General features: G+C 42.2%; 8 protein-coding genes across 10 annotated transcripts; 6 read left to right on the plus strand and 2 right to left on the minus strand.

Moving 5' to 3' along the window:
• Window positions 1–135: 135 nt before the first annotated feature.
• LOC6591885 (protein RER1) lies at window positions 136–1,997 on the minus strand. Its single transcript, XM_002017047.2, has 2 exons — window positions 1,528–1,997; window positions 136–1,469 (listed from the first exon to the last, which is right to left on the minus strand). Exons 1-2 carry the CDS (start codon window positions 1,612–1,614, stop codon window positions 933–935), a joined length of 624 nt encoding a protein of 207 aa, XP_002017083.1. The 5' UTR covers window positions 1,615–1,997; the 3' UTR covers window positions 136–932.
• A 1,089-nt stretch (window positions 1,998–3,086) lies between these two features.
• On the plus strand, window positions 3,087–4,772 carry LOC6591886 (transcription factor Ouib). Its single transcript, XM_026993258.1, has 4 exons — window positions 3,087–3,246; window positions 3,336–4,147; window positions 4,208–4,330; window positions 4,387–4,772. The coding sequence occupies exons 1-4, from the start codon at window positions 3,136–3,138 to the stop codon at window positions 4,511–4,513; spliced, it is 1,173 nt and encodes a 390-aa protein (XP_026849059.1). The 5' UTR covers window positions 3,087–3,135; the 3' UTR covers window positions 4,514–4,772.
• An 80-nt stretch (window positions 4,773–4,852) lies between these two features.
• On the plus strand, window positions 4,853–6,438 carry LOC113566659 (transcription factor Ouib-like). The gene is made up of 5 exons (XM_026993232.1): window positions 4,853–4,968; window positions 5,046–5,171; window positions 5,247–6,025; window positions 6,087–6,206; window positions 6,267–6,438. The coding sequence occupies exons 1-5, from the start codon at window positions 4,903–4,905 to the stop codon at window positions 6,412–6,414; spliced, it is 1,239 nt and encodes a 412-aa protein (XP_026849033.1). The 5' UTR covers window positions 4,853–4,902; the 3' UTR covers window positions 6,415–6,438.
• A 250-nt stretch (window positions 6,439–6,688) lies between these two features.
• LOC6591887 (transcription factor Ouib) lies at window positions 6,689–8,546 on the plus strand. Of its 3 annotated transcripts, none has more exons than XM_026993245.1 (4): window positions 6,689–6,995; window positions 7,038–7,816; window positions 7,873–7,995; window positions 8,056–8,546. In XM_026993245.1, exons 1-4 carry the CDS (start codon window positions 6,852–6,854, stop codon window positions 8,189–8,191), a joined length of 1,182 nt encoding a protein of 393 aa, XP_026849046.1. In that variant the 5' UTR covers window positions 6,689–6,851; the 3' UTR covers window positions 8,192–8,546. The 3 variants fall into 3 exon arrangements, with proteins under 3 accessions (XP_026849046.1, XP_026849050.1, XP_026849053.1); XM_026993249.1 differs by having other exon boundaries at window positions 7,876–7,995; XM_026993252.1 differs by having other exon boundaries at window positions 6,690–6,962.
• An 18-nt stretch (window positions 8,547–8,564) lies between these two features.
• LOC113566662 (transcription factor Ouib-like) lies at window positions 8,565–10,109 on the plus strand. Its single transcript, XM_026993239.1, has 4 exons — window positions 8,565–8,677; window positions 8,735–9,603; window positions 9,663–9,782; window positions 9,844–10,109. Exons 1-4 carry the CDS (start codon window positions 8,567–8,569, stop codon window positions 9,977–9,979), a joined length of 1,236 nt encoding a protein of 411 aa, XP_026849040.1. The 5' UTR covers window positions 8,565–8,566; the 3' UTR covers window positions 9,980–10,109.
• LOC113566301 (zinc finger protein 131-like) lies at window positions 10,089–11,110 on the plus strand (the record flags this gene model as incomplete). The annotated part of the gene is made up of 2 exons (XM_026991372.1): window positions 10,089–10,202; window positions 10,256–11,110. Coding segments are annotated over 2 exons (885 nt in total), but the record flags the coding sequence as incomplete, so codon positions are not given.
• Window positions 11,111–11,379: 269 nt separating this feature from the next.
• Window positions 11,380–12,993, plus strand: LOC6591734 (zinc finger and SCAN domain-containing protein 31). Its single transcript, XM_026988281.1, has 4 exons — window positions 11,380–11,597; window positions 11,658–12,439; window positions 12,496–12,741; window positions 12,813–12,993. Exons 1-4 carry the CDS (start codon window positions 11,427–11,429, stop codon window positions 12,931–12,933), a joined length of 1,320 nt encoding a protein of 439 aa, XP_026844082.1. The 5' UTR covers window positions 11,380–11,426; the 3' UTR covers window positions 12,934–12,993.
• An 8-nt stretch (window positions 12,994–13,001) lies between these two features.
• LOC6591735 (zinc finger protein 182) lies at window positions 13,002–14,513 on the minus strand. Its single transcript, XM_026988289.1, has 4 exons — window positions 14,263–14,513; window positions 13,518–14,197; window positions 13,322–13,456; window positions 13,002–13,258 (listed from the first exon to the last, which is right to left on the minus strand). Exons 1-4 carry the CDS (start codon window positions 14,380–14,382, stop codon window positions 13,039–13,041), a joined length of 1,155 nt encoding a protein of 384 aa, XP_026844090.1. The 5' UTR covers window positions 14,383–14,513; the 3' UTR covers window positions 13,002–13,038.
• Between the last annotated feature and the right edge of the window lie 173 nt (window positions 14,514–14,686).

The raw sequence follows: 14,686 nt of genomic DNA on the forward strand, positions 1-14,686 counted from the left end.
AACCAAGAGTCACCATGGTTTGCCGGCTGTTCTTGATAAGATAAACCCATTGGCCACTTGTAGACCACTCTCTGTAGACTCCCTCTGCGCCCCAACGATAAGCAACCTTTGAAAATAGGTCAAGATATGCACATATTTGAGTTTAGTTTTCTTTGTCTTCCTTTATTCATAAGACGCACCCAGTTTTACACTCTTCCTTTAGTTCCGTTTTTCATTCCGCCTTTTAACATTTTGTATATAGTTAACGCTAAACAAAAATTGTTGTATAATTATAATGCAAATTATATAAATACATATATGCTGGTAGGCTGTTATATATATTTGTAAACATACAGTGGTATAGCATCTAAGCATCTGATAATCAAAGAATTATTATTGGCTCTCAATACGTTAATTCTACATTTGGATAGAAGGAGAATTTGTAAAATTATGCTTTAGGATTAGGGTTTGAATTTTAAATTATATAGTAGTTAGACTTTAGTGATTTTTGGGTATCCGGCTGGATTGCCAATGAAATTAAAATATGTATACAAGAAATAATTAAACAAAGGCCTTAATGTTGCACAAGACGCCGTGCGACAACTCAATAGTAAAGAAGAAAAATGCTACGCAAACCAAAAGAAATTATTTCACGATTACATGCCGAATGCTGAACTTAATTTTGGGTTTAGATTGTGGATTCTCTTGGTTCTCTTGGATTGGTGTTGTGTGTGTTGATTGGTTGGTAGCTTTCTCTAGTAGTCCTCAATTGCAATGATTTGCGGTGGTTTAATGGACCCTCCTCCCACTGTTGGCGACCCCACATCCTTGGTCGCTGCGTTGTCGCTAGTTGATGTTGTTGCTAGGGCAGCAGCAGCACTTGGTGTTGCAATTGCAGTGGCAACTGCTTCGTCCGCTGCTGTCCGTGTCTCCGGCGTCTGTGCGGCTAATTGTCACTTTGAGTTGCCCGCCACTGAGTTGGTGCCCGCCAGGTCGTTAACTCTTTGATAACGTGGCTTATTGCGTGTGAAGGGCAAGTACTTGAATTTGATCATATGTTTGATCTGTCGCTTCATCGTGATGCAGAACAGCGTGATGAAGTACATGACCAGTATGGGCCAAAAGACGGGTACGTTGAAGAAGTCGAAAAACGTGCAGAACAGACCGATCCCCGTACTCTTTGTCACCGACAGCCAGAACTTGAACTCTGGCAGGCGGCGTATGAAGGGACGGAATTCCTCATTGCTGCGCGTCGGCAGATTCGGCCCGTCGTCTTCGTCGTCCTGTGCATAGGGATCGAATTCTGGATCGATTTTTGGCGTTAGAAATGCTATAAACAGATTCAGATGATAGATGCCCAGCGCATAGCAGATGATGTACCATCCTTGGTATATGAAAATGCGCAGCACGAAGAGCAGGAGTACAAAGCCAGCGAACACCCAACGTAGTCGCGTGTGCGGCGTAGAGCGATCAAGTGTTGACTGATAAGTCTGCAAAGAAGTCATATATGTTTATGGACGTTCGATTGCCTTGGGTGCCACCACTCACCTGTGAGAGGCGTTGAAACACCTTCTTAATGCCGCCGCCACCGCCAGATGACGATGACATCGTGGCACTGCTGTCTTCATTCATCATAGTTGCTACAGCACCGCTCTACTCCCTCCCCATTAATCGGTGCGGTCGTGTTTCGTCCACGTTCTTGTTTACTTTGACGTACAGCTTCAAATTGTGCTACGATGCTGCGTTATCGATTTGGCTCGAAGTGGAAAAAAGTAGAGGCTAACTAAACACAAAATAGGCAACACAGCGCGTTCTAAGTCACTAATTATTTCATTGCCGAGACGTTCCGTTCCTCCTCTGCCTCTTTCGTCGTCGTCTTGTTCTGCCCCTGCTTCTTCTTCGTGTTCTCTCCCCTAGTACGAGTTTTTGCGACTGTCAGTTGTGTAGATTGAACTGTGCTCAGTTCTCAATGCCTCCTTGCTGTTATTCAATAATTTCTAACTATATATATAACTGCAACTGTTAATCCCTTGCAGCTTTATTTCCTAATTTGAAAACACTATTGTGTGTGTCGGCAATTTATTGTTCTTTTTTTCACATCCACGTCATTATAAGGTATATCGATATATCAATATATCGATATATCTTCTTTGTTGATCATTTGCGGGCGATTTTTTTGTGCGATAAGTGGAAATATTGGTCGTTTTGCAGAGATCGCCTGAGATCGAGGAACTCTATCTGGAGATATTGTCGTCGTCATTGTGTGTGTCGGCAATTTACTGGTATTTTTTCACATCCACGTCATTATAAGGTATATATATATATCAATATATCGATATATCTTCTTTGTTGATCATTTGCGGGCGATTTTTTTGTGCGATAAGTGGAAATATTGGTCGTTTTGTTTTGAAAATAACGATATTGCCAAGAATAAGTTACCTCATACATAGTTTATTAATGTTAGTTATTAATCTTGAGCCTCCGAGGTTTCTTAATAAGCAGTTACTCTGGCTATATAGACATAGCTGCCTGAGATCGTGGAACTCAATCTGGAGATGTCGTCGTCCTCATGAGTCGCAGATGTGTTCTGCTCCTTAGCTATGGCCTGGCGCTATTGCCTTCACCAGGTTCAGGGCACTGGACCTCCTCCACAACGCGCAACCCTCTGCGTATAACAGTTGTTCATTGAAGTATGATTAGAGCAGGGTTTTAGTACGTTACTCACGGCTACGCACAGAAACGCCCACGCCCCTGCGAATCGGGGGAAAAACATCAAAAAGGAACAATATTGGAGAATGACTGAAATCAAAGGTTTCTGTTCCTTCGGTGACGAGTGAAATTTCTTCTGACTGTATCTGCATCTCTTGCGTACCTCTTCCAGTACCTATATCATAGCTTGCAAATAACAGTTGACCGTTTTATTCTTTACTAACACGACCGAAAAGGGCATATACACTCGCTCTCGCTCTGAGCAAGAGGCTCCATTTCCTTTTTTTTTTGTTGAGCGCTTTGAAACAAGATGTCAAGTAGCTATACTATATATTCAAAATACTCGTCATTATGGGGTATCTCGATACATCGATATCAATATATCGAGTCGTGTAAAACATAAAATAGAATAAATATTATTTCATTTAGACAAAAGAAAGGCCCGAAATGGCACTTCCGTGTCGAACTTGCGGGGAGCATGCAGTAAATCCAAGGAAACTCTTTGACGAGAATGGAACCGACATATTGAACAACCTCCTCAAACTGACTGGCATCTGGGTAGGAATGACTCCGTGCAAAACATTCAAACGCACCTATGTACATATGTCTGTATATTGATACAAACACTACAACGAATTCAATTTCAGCTTACTAACAGGACAGGATTTCCATCACATATATGCGCCTCCTGCCTGCAACATTCAAATGATGCCATGGCATTCAGAGAATTGTGTATAAGGACCAACAAACTTTGGTACATATCTGCAGATTCCAAACCAGCTGACCAACCACTGAACCTGGACCCCCTAATGGAATATGATGAGGCGGCGATACCTGAGGAAAACAACGAATATGCCAAAGTGCAAATCGAAACTGTGTGGAAAGAAAGAAATAATTCAAGTCCTTTAAGCCATCTTACTTCGTCGCAACATCACAGGGAACCATATACTCGCAGAAAAGAATCGAAGGAACAGTCTGAGAAAATAGATAACAATGGAGAGTTTCAAGATGAGCTTTTGGATTTCGACCCCCTTTTAAATGAGGATGCTGGGGTTGTCCCTAAGGAGGAAAATCCTGATGAAGTCAAAGATAAAGGCAGTTCTTTGTCAAGCCGCAAGTCACGATTAGATTCGAGCTCTGCTCCTAAGAAGGGATTACTGCGTGGTTCCAGAAAATCAAATATTGATCCACTGGCAAAGAAACACCGGTATCGATCCATTCGGGGTTTTTACTGCGACCAATGCGGAAAATGCTTCAAGGATAAAAGCAATCTTAACGTACATTTGAAGCGGCACACAGGCGTCAAGCAGTTTGAATGCGAGGAATGTGGTCGCAAAGAGTTTACTATGCACCTATTGAGCCTTCACATGAGGATAAAACATAATGGGGAGCTGCCATACTCATGCAAGCATTGTGGACAAGGCTTTGACAACTGCACAAAACGATTAAGGCATGAAAGGTGGGTAATTGCATAGAGTCTAGTGATTGTCAGACCAACCACAGATTGCATTTTCCTCAGGACAACACACAATGAGTGCCCAGATACTCGAGCTCACGTTTGTCATGTTTGTAGAAAAGCCTTCAAACGAAAGTTATCCTTGAAGCGTCATGAGCTCGTACACACGGGTGAACAACCATTCCAGTAAGTTGAAATACATATTATATTTGCACAGTATATTTGTAAATGTTTATCCACAGTTGCGAGACTTGCCACGTATCTTTTAACCGCAAATCTAGCTTACGAACCCACAACCGATCGATGCTGCACATTAAGAAAGTTGAACAGGAATCTCAGATAAATGAAATTATGGACGAGGGTACATAACGCGACAGGTTTTACCCTGGATGGTCATGCTTGTTAGATGAAAATCTAAAAGTAGTCAGTTCAATTAAGCATTTCCATCTTGGGGGAAGATAAATTACCCTCTTTAATGGGTTAGTTTTAAATTTGTGAACATTCGCGCATTAAAAGAACACTGCAGAAAAAGCAAAATCTGAGACCAAAGCAATCAATCGAAGCTGTGATGTAAAAATATTGGAAAACGTTCGCACGTTAAACCGAACTGCAGTCGTTTCCCTAAGTACTTCTTAAACTGGGCATAACCAATGGGTTTGTTCAATGCACATTTTATTCATTCAGTCGAAATGTCCTTGCTACATTAAAAATGAAATAACCATTTTATTGTCAACTGGATTGAGAAAATACGATATAAAATGGCTTTTTTGCAAAATTTGTTGTCGTTTGTTTGTCTGAACCACTCACAATGCAACGCGTTTGCGGTAAGTGCCAGTCACATTGTTAGCGGACTTTAACAGAACAAAAACAAAATAAAACATAATAAACCTCTTTAATTTAGAGAGAAAGTCCCGAAATGGCGCTTCTGTGTCGAACTTGCGGGGAGTATGCAGTAAATCCAAGGAAACTCTTTGACGAGAATGGAAACGACATATTGAACGACATCCTCAAACTGACAGGCATCTGGGTAGGAATGAGGCTGTGGAAATCACCTATGGATGTGTGTATATTGATACAAACACTAAATCGAGTTAAATTTCAGCTTACTAACAGGACAGGATTTCCATCACATATATGCGCCTCCTGTCTGCAACAGACAAATGAAGCCATGGGATTCAGAGAATTGTGTATAAGGACGAACAAACATTGGTACGCAACTGCCGATTCCAAAACAACTGACGCAGTGCACCCGGACCCCCTAATGGGAAATGAGGGAGCGGCAATACCTAAGGAAAACAAAGAATATGTTAAAGTGGAAATTGAAACTCTGTATGAGGAAGTAAAACCAGCAAGTCCGTTGAGCCCTCATGCCTCGTCGAATCGTCAAAGTGAACAAGACAATATAGCTAATGATGGAGATGTTCATGACGACTTCTTGGACTTGGACCTCCTGATAAATGAGGAGGATGCTGCGATTGTCGTTGAAGAGGAGAATAATGATGAAATCAATGATATACCAAGTCCTCTGTCAAGTCCTAAGTTACGATTAGATTCCTGCTCTATTACTACAAAAGGAGTATTGCGTGGTTCCAGGAAATCAAATGTTGATCCTTTACCAAAGAGAAAACGGTATCGATCCACTCGTGGTTATTACTGCGACCAATGCGGCAAATGGTTTAAGGATAAATGCAATCTTAATGTACATTTGAAGCGGCACACTGGCGTTAAGCAGTTTGAGTGCGAGGAATGTGGTCGCAAGGAGTTGACTATGCACCTTTTGAGCCTGCACATACGAGTAAAACATAAAGGAGAGCTGCCGTACACTTGCAAGTACTGTGGACAGCGATTTGACAACTGCATAAAACGTTTAAATCATGAAAGGTTGGTAATTGCATAGAATTTAGTGAGTGCTCAGACTAACAACAGATTGTATTCTCCTCAGGCATCACAAGGAGTTTCCAGATATTCGACCTCACGTCTGTCCTGTTTGTGGAAAAGCCTTCCAACTTAAGGCAGCCTTGAGGAGGCATGAGATTGTGCACACGGGGGAACAGCCATTTCAGTAAGTTAATGTACAGCTTATCTTTACACAATAAAATTGTTCATAAATGTTTCTCCACAGCTGTGAGACGTGCGACGTATTCTTTAACCGAAAATCCAGCTTACAAACCCACAACCGATCGAAGCTACATATTAAAAAAGTTGAACAGGATCAGACCAAAACTCAGATAGATGTATTAGCGGATGAAGATAACCAACTCAAGAAGTAGTAAATAAAATTACTCTTGATTGTGTGTGTTCGTGTGGCTTATTTTTAAATGTTTCAACATTCGCGCATTAAAATAAACTGAAGAAAAAATAGATACTGTGGCCAAAATAATAGTTCCAAACAAAAATATTCTAATACTTGTAAATGTTGGCACGTTAGACTTCAGTGCATGGGTCAATGGACATTTTATCCATTGAATCCAAATACTCGTGCCACTTTAAATATAAAATAAGACGATATGAAGTATTTTTATTGTATTGATTGACGAATGGATTCAGAAAATACGATAAAAAATATGTTATTTTGCGAATGGCCTTAGCAGCAGTCACAATGCAACGCGTTTACGGCAAGTGCCAGTCACATTGTTAGCGGACTTTAACAGAACAAAAACAAAATAAAACATAATAAACTTCTTTAATTTAGAGAGAAAGTCCCGAAATGGCGCTTCTGTGTCGAACTTGCGGGGAGCATGCAGTAAATCCAAGGAAACTCTTTGACGAGAATGGAAACGACATATTGAAAGACATTCTCAAATTGACAGGCGTCTGGGTAGGAATGAGGCTGTGGAAATCACCTATGGATGTGTGTATATTGATACAAACACTAAATCGAGTTAAATTTTAGCTTACTAACAGGACAGGATTTCCATCACATATATGCGCCTCCTGTCTGCAACAGACAAATGAAGCCATGGGATTCAGAGAATTGTGTATAAGGACGAACAAACATTGGTACGCAACTGCCGATTCCAAAACAACTGACGCAGTGCACCCGGACCCCCTAATGGGAAATGAGGGAGCGGCAATACCTAAGGAAAACAAAGAATATGTTAAAGTAGAAATCGAAACTCTGTATGAGGAAATACAGCCAGCAAGTCCATTGAGCCCTCATGGCTCGTCGAATCGTCAAAGTGAACAATATCATATAGCTAATGATAGAGAGGTTTTTGACAACCTCTTAGACTTGGACCGCCTGATAAATGAGGAGGATGCTGCGGTTGTCGTTGAAGAGGAGAATAATGATGAAATCAATGATATACCAAGTCCTCTGTCAAGTCCTAAGTCACGATTAGATTCCTGCTCGGTTACTACAAAAGGAGTATTGCGTGGTTCCAGAAAATCAAATCTTGATCCTTTACCAAAGAAAAAACGGTATCGATCCACTCGTGGTTTTTACTGTGACCAATGCGGCAAATGGTTTAAGGATAAATGCAATCTTAATGTACATTTGAAGCGGCACACTGGCGTTAAGCAGTTTGAGTGCGAGGAATGTGGTCGCAAGGAGTTGACTATGCACCTTTTGAGCCTGCACATACGAGTAAAACATAAAGGAGAGCTACCGTACTCGTGCAAGTACTGTGGACAGCGATTTGACAACTGCATAAAACGTTTAAATCATGAAAGGTGGGTAATTGCATAGGGTCTAGTGTCAGACCAACCACAGTTTGCATTTTCCTCAGGAGAAAACACAAGGAGTGCCCGGATACTCGACCTCACGTCTGTCCTGTATGCGGAAAGGCCTTCACCCGTAAGGCAGAGTTGAAGAGGCATGAGATCGTGCATACGGGCGAACAGCCATTCCAGTAAGTTAAAGTAAACCTTATATTTACACTTTACATTTATTTAAACGTGTTTTTCCACAGCTGCGAGACCTGCGACGTTTACTTTAACCAAAACTCCAGCTTAAAAACACACAACCGCTCGAAGTTGCATATTAAAAAAGTTGGACAGGATCGGACCAGAATTCAGATAGATCTATTTACGGACGAGGATTCTTAATGAAACAAAAAAATTGCCCTTGATTGTGTGTGGCTTATTTTTAAATGATTCCACATTTGCGCAGAAAAGGAAGACTGAAAAGAAACAAATACTGAGGCCGAAATAGTAATGTTAATGGATATTTTATCCATTGAATCCAAATACTCGTGCTACATTAAATATAAAATAAGACGATATGAAGTATTTTTATTGTATTGATTGACGAATGGATTCAGAAAATACGATAAAAAATATGTTATTTTGCGAATGGCCTTAGCAGCAGTCACAATGCAACGCGTTTGCGGCAAGTGCCAGTCACATTGTTAGCGGACTTTAACAGAACAAAAACAAAATAAAACATAATAAACTTCTTTAATTTAGAGAGAAAGTCCCGAAATGGCGCTTCTGTGTCGAACTTGCGGGGAGCATGCAGTAAATCCAAGGAAACTCTTTGACGAGAATGGAAACGACATATTGAACGACATCCTCAAACTGACAGGCATCTGGGTAGAAATGAGGCCGTAGAATTCATTCATATAAACATTAAATCGAGTTAAATTTCAGCTTACTAACAGGGTAGGATTTCCATCACATATATGCGCCTCCTGTCTGCAACAGTCAAATGAAGCCATGGCATTCAGAGATCTTTGTATAAGGACAAACAACCTTTGGTACGAAACACACGATGCTGATTTCAAAAGGGCTGATGACGCAGTGCACATGGACCCCTTAATTAGTAACGATAAAGCACCGAAGCCAGATGAAACTAAGGAATATTTCACAGTGGAAATTGAAACTCTGTGTGAGGAATTAAAGCCAGCAAGTCCTTTGAGCCATCATGGTAAATCAGATGCATTTTACAAGAAAGTTTCGTCGTGTCGTCAGCGGAATCCATCAAATATGCTCAAAAGAGCCGTGAAAGAACAATCTGAGAAAATAGATAATAATGGAGAGTTTCATGATGAGCTTTTGGACTTCGACCCCCTGATAAATGAGGATGCTGAGCTTGTCCTTGACGAGGAAGATCATGATGAAGACAAAGTTAGTAAAAGGCCTTTGTCAAGTCGTAAGTCACGGTTAGATTCGTGCTCTGTTCCTAAGAAAGGGGTATTTCGTGGATCCAGAAAATCAGATGTTGATCCAGTTATAAAACCTGAAAAGAATATTGCCAAGAAGCGATATAGAAGAGCCATTGGTGGTTTTTGCTGCGACCAATGCGGGAAATGGTTCAAAGATAAAAGCAATCTTAATGTACATTTGACGCGCCACACAGGCGTCAAGCAGTTTGAATGTGAGGAGTGTGGTCGCAAGGAGTTTACTATGCACCTTTTGAGCCTGCACATACGAGTAAAACATAAAGGAGAGCTGCCGTACACTTGCAAGTACTGTGGACAGCGCTTTGACAACTGCATAAAACGTTTAAGGCATGAAAGGTGGGTAACTGTGTGGGGTCCAATGAGTGTCAGACCAACCAAATCTTGTTTTTTCTCAGGCAACACAAAGAGTGCCCAGATATCCGACCTCACGTCTGCCATGTTTGCGGAAAAGCCTTTCAACTTAAGAGAGCCTTGAGGATGCATGAGATCGTACACACTGGGGAACAGCCGTTCCAGTAAGTTGAAATGCGGCGATATATTTTCACTTTATATTTTATCATACATGTTTATCCACAGCTGCGAGACCTGCGACGTATACTTCAACCGCAAATCCAGCTTACAGACCCACAACCGTTCGAAGTTGCATATTAAAAAAGTTGGTCAGGATCAGAACAAAATTCAGATAGATGTCGTTACGGACGAGGATACGTAATGCAACAAGTAGTTAATAAAGTATCCGTGATCCGTGTGTGGGGTGAAACATTTAAAACATGTTGAAACATTCGCGCTTAAATAAATTGCCGTTTAGATAGATATCAAAACAAAACCAAAAGCCAAAACCAATTGATCAGACTTCCTGGCTCCCCCCTAAAGATCTTTATGATCAGAGGAACAGTGCCCTGTTGTACCACATAGAGGCAATAACTGGAGTCTGGGTACGCATAAAATTCACATAATCAATCGGCTTTATCTTTTTAACTTATTGTAGATAAGGGGACTGCAGGGTATGCCTCATCACATGTGCCCCCAATGCCAGGAAACCCTGCAGAAAGCCATTGAGTTCCGGGAGAACTGCATGACAACTGAATTCAAGCTCACCCAAGAAGCCCAGAACACCGATATAGAAACTGAGGAAATGGAAACTGAGTTGGAGAATGTATTATACGAACAGTCAACGGAGCAAAACGAAGGCTTTTCAGAGTCGGAGCTACTTTCGGATATAGAATATCCGCTAAGCTATCAGAAGGAACTGTGTGGACCAGCAGGCGATGGTCCGTGCCCAACCGAACCCACAGTGGAGCTTCAAACAGTAGTATCATCGGATGCATTCAGTGTGTTGTACAGGCCTATCGAACAAAAGATCCAAACGCCAAGGCCAAAACGATCCAAGCTAACCAATGAGGAAAAGAATCTTAGGCGGCGGGAACAATTACGATCCAAACCCCTGAGCTACGTCTTCGAGCAGTGTGGACACGCTTTTCGTATCGCTGGCCACCTACAGATGCATATGCTTCGTCACAGCGGCGTCAAGAAATTTGAGTGCCCGAAATGTTTCAAGAAATTCTACAACTCGTACTTGCGGGACAGTCATCTACGCGTTCGTCACAACGGAGAGCTGACCCATATAGCTGATATTCGACGGAAGATCAAAATTGAGGGAATCGTCGTATTTGTTGAATCGGTAATGGCCCGGTTGACAACATTTAAATCCTTGTCGCTCATATTCAAAAAAGTTATATGTGGCGCGCACCACTCGTAACCAGTCGATAGTATCAATACCCGAACTTGAATCGGGTAAGGACCTCGTTTTCGTTTAAACCTTTTTTACAATAAATACAATAAAAGCAAGGATTGAAAACTATCCAATCTTGTAGAAAATTTATTCATCAATGGGATACAATTATGATGGCATACCTAAATGTTCTATATAGCTGGTAATATTCGTCGGAATATCAAAAACGAGGAATATGCAAAATATCACTTGAATTCGTCAGTATATTTACGGTATATTTTAAAAATGAGGCGGTATGTTTCGGTATATTTCTGAGGGTCAGACCGTATGTTCGATCTGCGATATTTCCGCGGTCACACTGATCACTAGCATCCAAAACACAGTTGTTATCCCCAAAAATTGATCTTTTGGCATCTATTGGGGCACGATGGATGCAAATGCAGCGTCTGCAGTGAAACTAAAATGCAGAACATGCTTGGGAGAGTTCGAAGAGGTGACAATGAGTGCTTTGTTTGAAGCAGACGAGGCGGATGTGGATGCAGAGGACGCCGGGAATGAAGATCTCAGTGAAAAGTTTCAGTTCTGTTGCGGGATAAAGGTAGGCAAATCAGCAATTACGAACTATAATACAATTTTCCATCATCTAAAATTTGTACAGATTCGCAACTCTCATCGGCTGCCATCGAAGGTGTGCAGCAAGTGCCGTGAATTCGTTCACATGTGGTTTAGATTTCGCACAATGGTTCTTAATTCGCAAGTTTATTTGGAGACATGCTTCTCGGATGGCGAGCAGGCCGAGGATTTCAAGCAAGTCAGCAATAGCGAGTTTATGAAACACATGTACCAGAACCTTCAAGTCAATTGTGGCCTTGAAAATCAGTACCAGGATGACAGCCCCCAGGAAGAATTGGACGATATAACTGCGCAGTATCAAGAGATTCTCGACGGTGTCAACTATGTCACTGATAATGAAGAGCTTGTGGCCAATGAGCCAGTCACCGATGCCGACGACCATCCGAAGGAACAAGCTGAGGAAATTATGGTTGTAAACGTTCAACCATTTGATCAAGATCTAGTTGCGGATGAAACCATCAAGCCCGTCGACGATGGTCAAATAGTCGAGGACTCTCCCATAGTGAATGAGGACTACTGCGATGTTGATGATTTTGATGACAGTAATATAGACTTTCTGTCGCCAACACCATCGCCAGAACCGAAGCCCAGCACTGCCCAGAACAAACGCCGGCCAGGTAGGCCCCGCAAGCCAGACAATGAACTAAAATGCAAGCGCAAGAATACAAATCCTGGGGAACCAGAAACAGAGTTTAAACGCTTGCCTACGAAATTCATATGTAGCCTGTGTGGCAACGTATATCATAAAAAGTCTATCTTTACCTCACACATGATGGCCCATGCCGACTACAAGCCCCACCAGTGCGAGTAAGAAAGAAGGCACTGTCCTACCATGTCATCTTCCTAACCATGTCTCTTTGTAGAATATGTGACAAATCGTTCCGCCAAATGGGAGAGCTACGGGCCCACATTCGTCGTCACACGGGCGAACGACCGTACAAGTGTATGTATTGCGAGCGTCACTTTTACGACCGCAGCGAAAGGGTGCGCCATGAGCGAGTCCATACCAACACTCGACCTTACGAGTGCAAGGAGTGCGGCAAGGCCTTTACGCACCCAGCCATCCTCAAGAACCACAGTCTGGTGCATTCCGGCGAAAAGAACTACAAGTAATAGAGCACCGCACCGCAGTAAAGAGTGTCATTTTGTCTAATGAAAACATGGTTTTCTCCGATTTCAGTTGCGCAGTATGCTCTAAGTCCTTTACCCTGATGCACCAGTTGAAGGCCCATCAGCAGACGATAATCCACAGAAACATGGAGGAACAGGCAATGGCTAATTCCACGGACTACACGGACTAGCTTAAGCTCTAGGATACTTTGCTTTTTTTAAGACAAACTATTTTTAAGAGTGCAATATAAGCTAAAAGTATAGGAGAACCTTTGATTTCGATTTGTATTTTCTGGCTATGACGAGGGATCACGATCCTCGATTTGCATCATCATATGTGCGTGAGTGTTTAGGTGGGCTTTTAACTGGTGCGGCAAGCGGAATTTTTTGTTGCATTTTAAACATGCGTGGGCCTTTTCCTTCGAGTGCGTTAGAACGTGTGCCTTTCGGGTGGAGGATAGGGCAAAGGTTTTTTCGCAAATGTGGCAGGCATATGGTCGCTCATTCGTGTGCATCCTGAAATTGAAAACCCACATAAGCATTAGCGATAATTTCCATGGAGCGCTGGACGCATCCTACCGTTCGTGCTTTCGATGTGTGCTGCGATCGGCAAAGCATCGCAAGCAATGTTCACATTTATAAGGCTTCTCCCCCGTGTGGGTTCTGATGTGTGTGTTCAGGTTACAGCTGGCGCTGAAGCGTTTGAAGCAAACTCTAAAAGATATCTTGTGTTATTTTGGCTGCGCTTTATATTATTCATCTGGAAGAGACTTACTCGCATTCGTATGATCGCTCGTTTAGGTGGGTGCGCATGTGGTCAGCTAACTTTGACGAACTGTTGTAGGTGTTGCTGCAGACAATGCACCTGTGTCTTTCCGGAACACAGGCTACTGCGAGATCTATTTCATATTCGGTGGAAGGTTGCGGCTTTATTGTAGAATTATCCTGTGCATTGTCGTTTTCTGCGAGATAATCTTCATATGAGCCCACGTTAATGCATAATGCAACGTCCCCATTAGCCTGGTCGTTTATTTTGTATTCTATGCTGTCTGTGGAGGTCAGATAGCCTGCATTTTCTTCAGAAGACTCGTTCATATGTGAAATAGCTGCAGGCGAGTCTTGCACTGTAGGCGAATCTTGTGATAATTCAACGGGGGTTTCAATTCCGTCGTCCAGACTTGATTCGTCTGTTAAAATACTGTCCCCGGGATACTCAATTTTGTGATCCTCCTCCTGTCTTTCTAATATCATTTGTTTCCTCGCACGCCTTCGCTTTTCAACGACGGCCTCTGTACTTGTGGGTATTTTAAACACCGACGAGGACATTGCCTGGCGTACGAGACTTTTAAGCTGCTCATCGGCCTGCTTGCAGGTGGTGACAAATTTGTGCACTTCCTCCAACATGTGAATGCATGCTGCGCATATTTTATCAGGCAAGCCATCGTCCAGAACCACCTTAAAACACACAGAACAGAAAGCATAAGAAATAAATGTTGCTAATTTTAGCGTCGCGTACTCACATTGAGCCCCGCATACTCGTTCAAATACTTGGGGGCATCAGAATTGAACAGCGACTGCAGATTTGTCGTTTCCTCGCTTTTGCACGTTCTACACATGCTCCACTTGATGCTGATCTCCATTATTGATAATTCTTTCGTGCCCTGTGGCCTGGTTTGCTCGATTAATCCGTTTCAAATATGCTAGTCCAGGTTCTTTATTTTGGTGTGGCTGTATGACGACGCACTTAGCCCATTGATGGCCACTGCGTATTGTAGTACCTCCGACAATTCTATACCGCACAATCATTTCAGACAGCTTCGGTTGTCACTAATGGAGTAGAAAAGATTTAACACTCATCTGCAAACATGACAGATGACAGGCGCAACTGACAGATGTTGTGAAAACAATAATAATTATTATCAGGTATAGAGTTAAATGTTCACA

This window comes from Drosophila persimilis, unplaced genomic scaffold, assembly GCF_003286085.1.
Source record: "Drosophila persimilis strain 14011-0111.01,24,50 unplaced genomic scaffold, DperRS2 tig00000000-arrow-pilon, whole genome shotgun sequence".
In the NCBI taxonomy this organism is placed as follows: domain Eukaryota; kingdom Metazoa; phylum Arthropoda; class Insecta; order Diptera; family Drosophilidae; genus Drosophila; species Drosophila persimilis.

Coding starts and splice junctions, on each gene's coding strand:
- LOC6591735 (XM_026988289.1), bottom strand. CDS start 14,382: ATGGAGATCAGCATCAAGTGGAGCATGTGTAGAACGTGCAAAAGCGAG. Junction 13,457..13,517: donor GAGCGATCATACGAATGCGA/GTAAGTCTCTTC, acceptor GATATCTTTTAG/AGTTTGCTTCAAACGCTTCA. Junction 13,259..13,321: donor ACACATCGAAAGCACGAACG/GTAGGATGCGTC, acceptor TTTCAATTTCAG/GATGCACACGAATGAGCGAC.
- LOC6591734 (XM_026988281.1), top strand. CDS start 11,427: ATGGATGCAAATGCAGCGTCTGCAGTGAAACTAAAATGCAGAACATGC. Junction 11,598..11,657: donor AGTTCTGTTGCGGGATAAAG/GTAGGCAAATCA, acceptor AAATTTGTACAG/ATTCGCAACTCTCATCGGCT. Junction 12,742..12,812: donor TCCGGCGAAAAGAACTACAA/GTAATAGAGCAC, acceptor CTCCGATTTCAG/TTGCGCAGTATGCTCTAAGT.
- LOC113566662 (XM_026993239.1), top strand. CDS start 8,567: ATGGCGCTTCTGTGTCGAACTTGCGGGGAGCATGCAGTAAATCCAAGG. Junction 9,604..9,662: donor AAACGTTTAAGGCATGAAAG/GTGGGTAACTGT, acceptor GTTTTTTCTCAG/GCAACACAAAGAGTGCCCAG. Junction 9,783..9,843: donor ACTGGGGAACAGCCGTTCCA/GTAAGTTGAAAT, acceptor GTTTATCCACAG/CTGCGAGACCTGCGACGTAT.
- LOC6591886 (XM_026993258.1), top strand. CDS start 3,136: ATGGCACTTCCGTGTCGAACTTGCGGGGAGCATGCAGTAAATCCAAGG. Junction 4,148..4,207: donor AAACGATTAAGGCATGAAAG/GTGGGTAATTGC, acceptor CATTTTCCTCAG/GACAACACACAATGAGTGCC. Junction 4,331..4,386: donor ACGGGTGAACAACCATTCCA/GTAAGTTGAAAT, acceptor GTTTATCCACAG/TTGCGAGACTTGCCACGTAT.
- LOC6591885 (XM_002017047.2), bottom strand. CDS start 1,614: ATGATGAATGAAGACAGCAGTGCCACGATGTCATCGTCATCTGGCGGT. Junction 1,470..1,527: donor TGTTTCAACGCCTCTCACAG/GTGAGTGGTGGC, acceptor ACTTCTTTGCAG/ACTTATCAGTCAACACTTGA.
- LOC6591887 (XM_026993245.1), top strand. CDS start 6,852: ATGGCGCTTCTGTGTCGAACTTGCGGGGAGCATGCAGTAAATCCAAGG. Junction 6,996..7,037: donor TGTGGAAATCACCTATGGAT/GTGTGTATATTG, acceptor GTTAAATTTTAG/CTTACTAACAGGACAGGATT. Junction 7,996..8,055: donor ACGGGCGAACAGCCATTCCA/GTAAGTTAAAGT, acceptor GTTTTTCCACAG/CTGCGAGACCTGCGACGTTT.
- LOC113566659 (XM_026993232.1), top strand. CDS start 4,903: ATGGCTTTTTTGCAAAATTTGTTGTCGTTTGTTTGTCTGAACCACTCA. Junction 5,172..5,246: donor TCAAACTGACAGGCATCTGG/GTAGGAATGAGG, acceptor GTTAAATTTCAG/CTTACTAACAGGACAGGATT. Junction 6,207..6,266: donor ACGGGGGAACAGCCATTTCA/GTAAGTTAATGT, acceptor GTTTCTCCACAG/CTGTGAGACGTGCGACGTAT.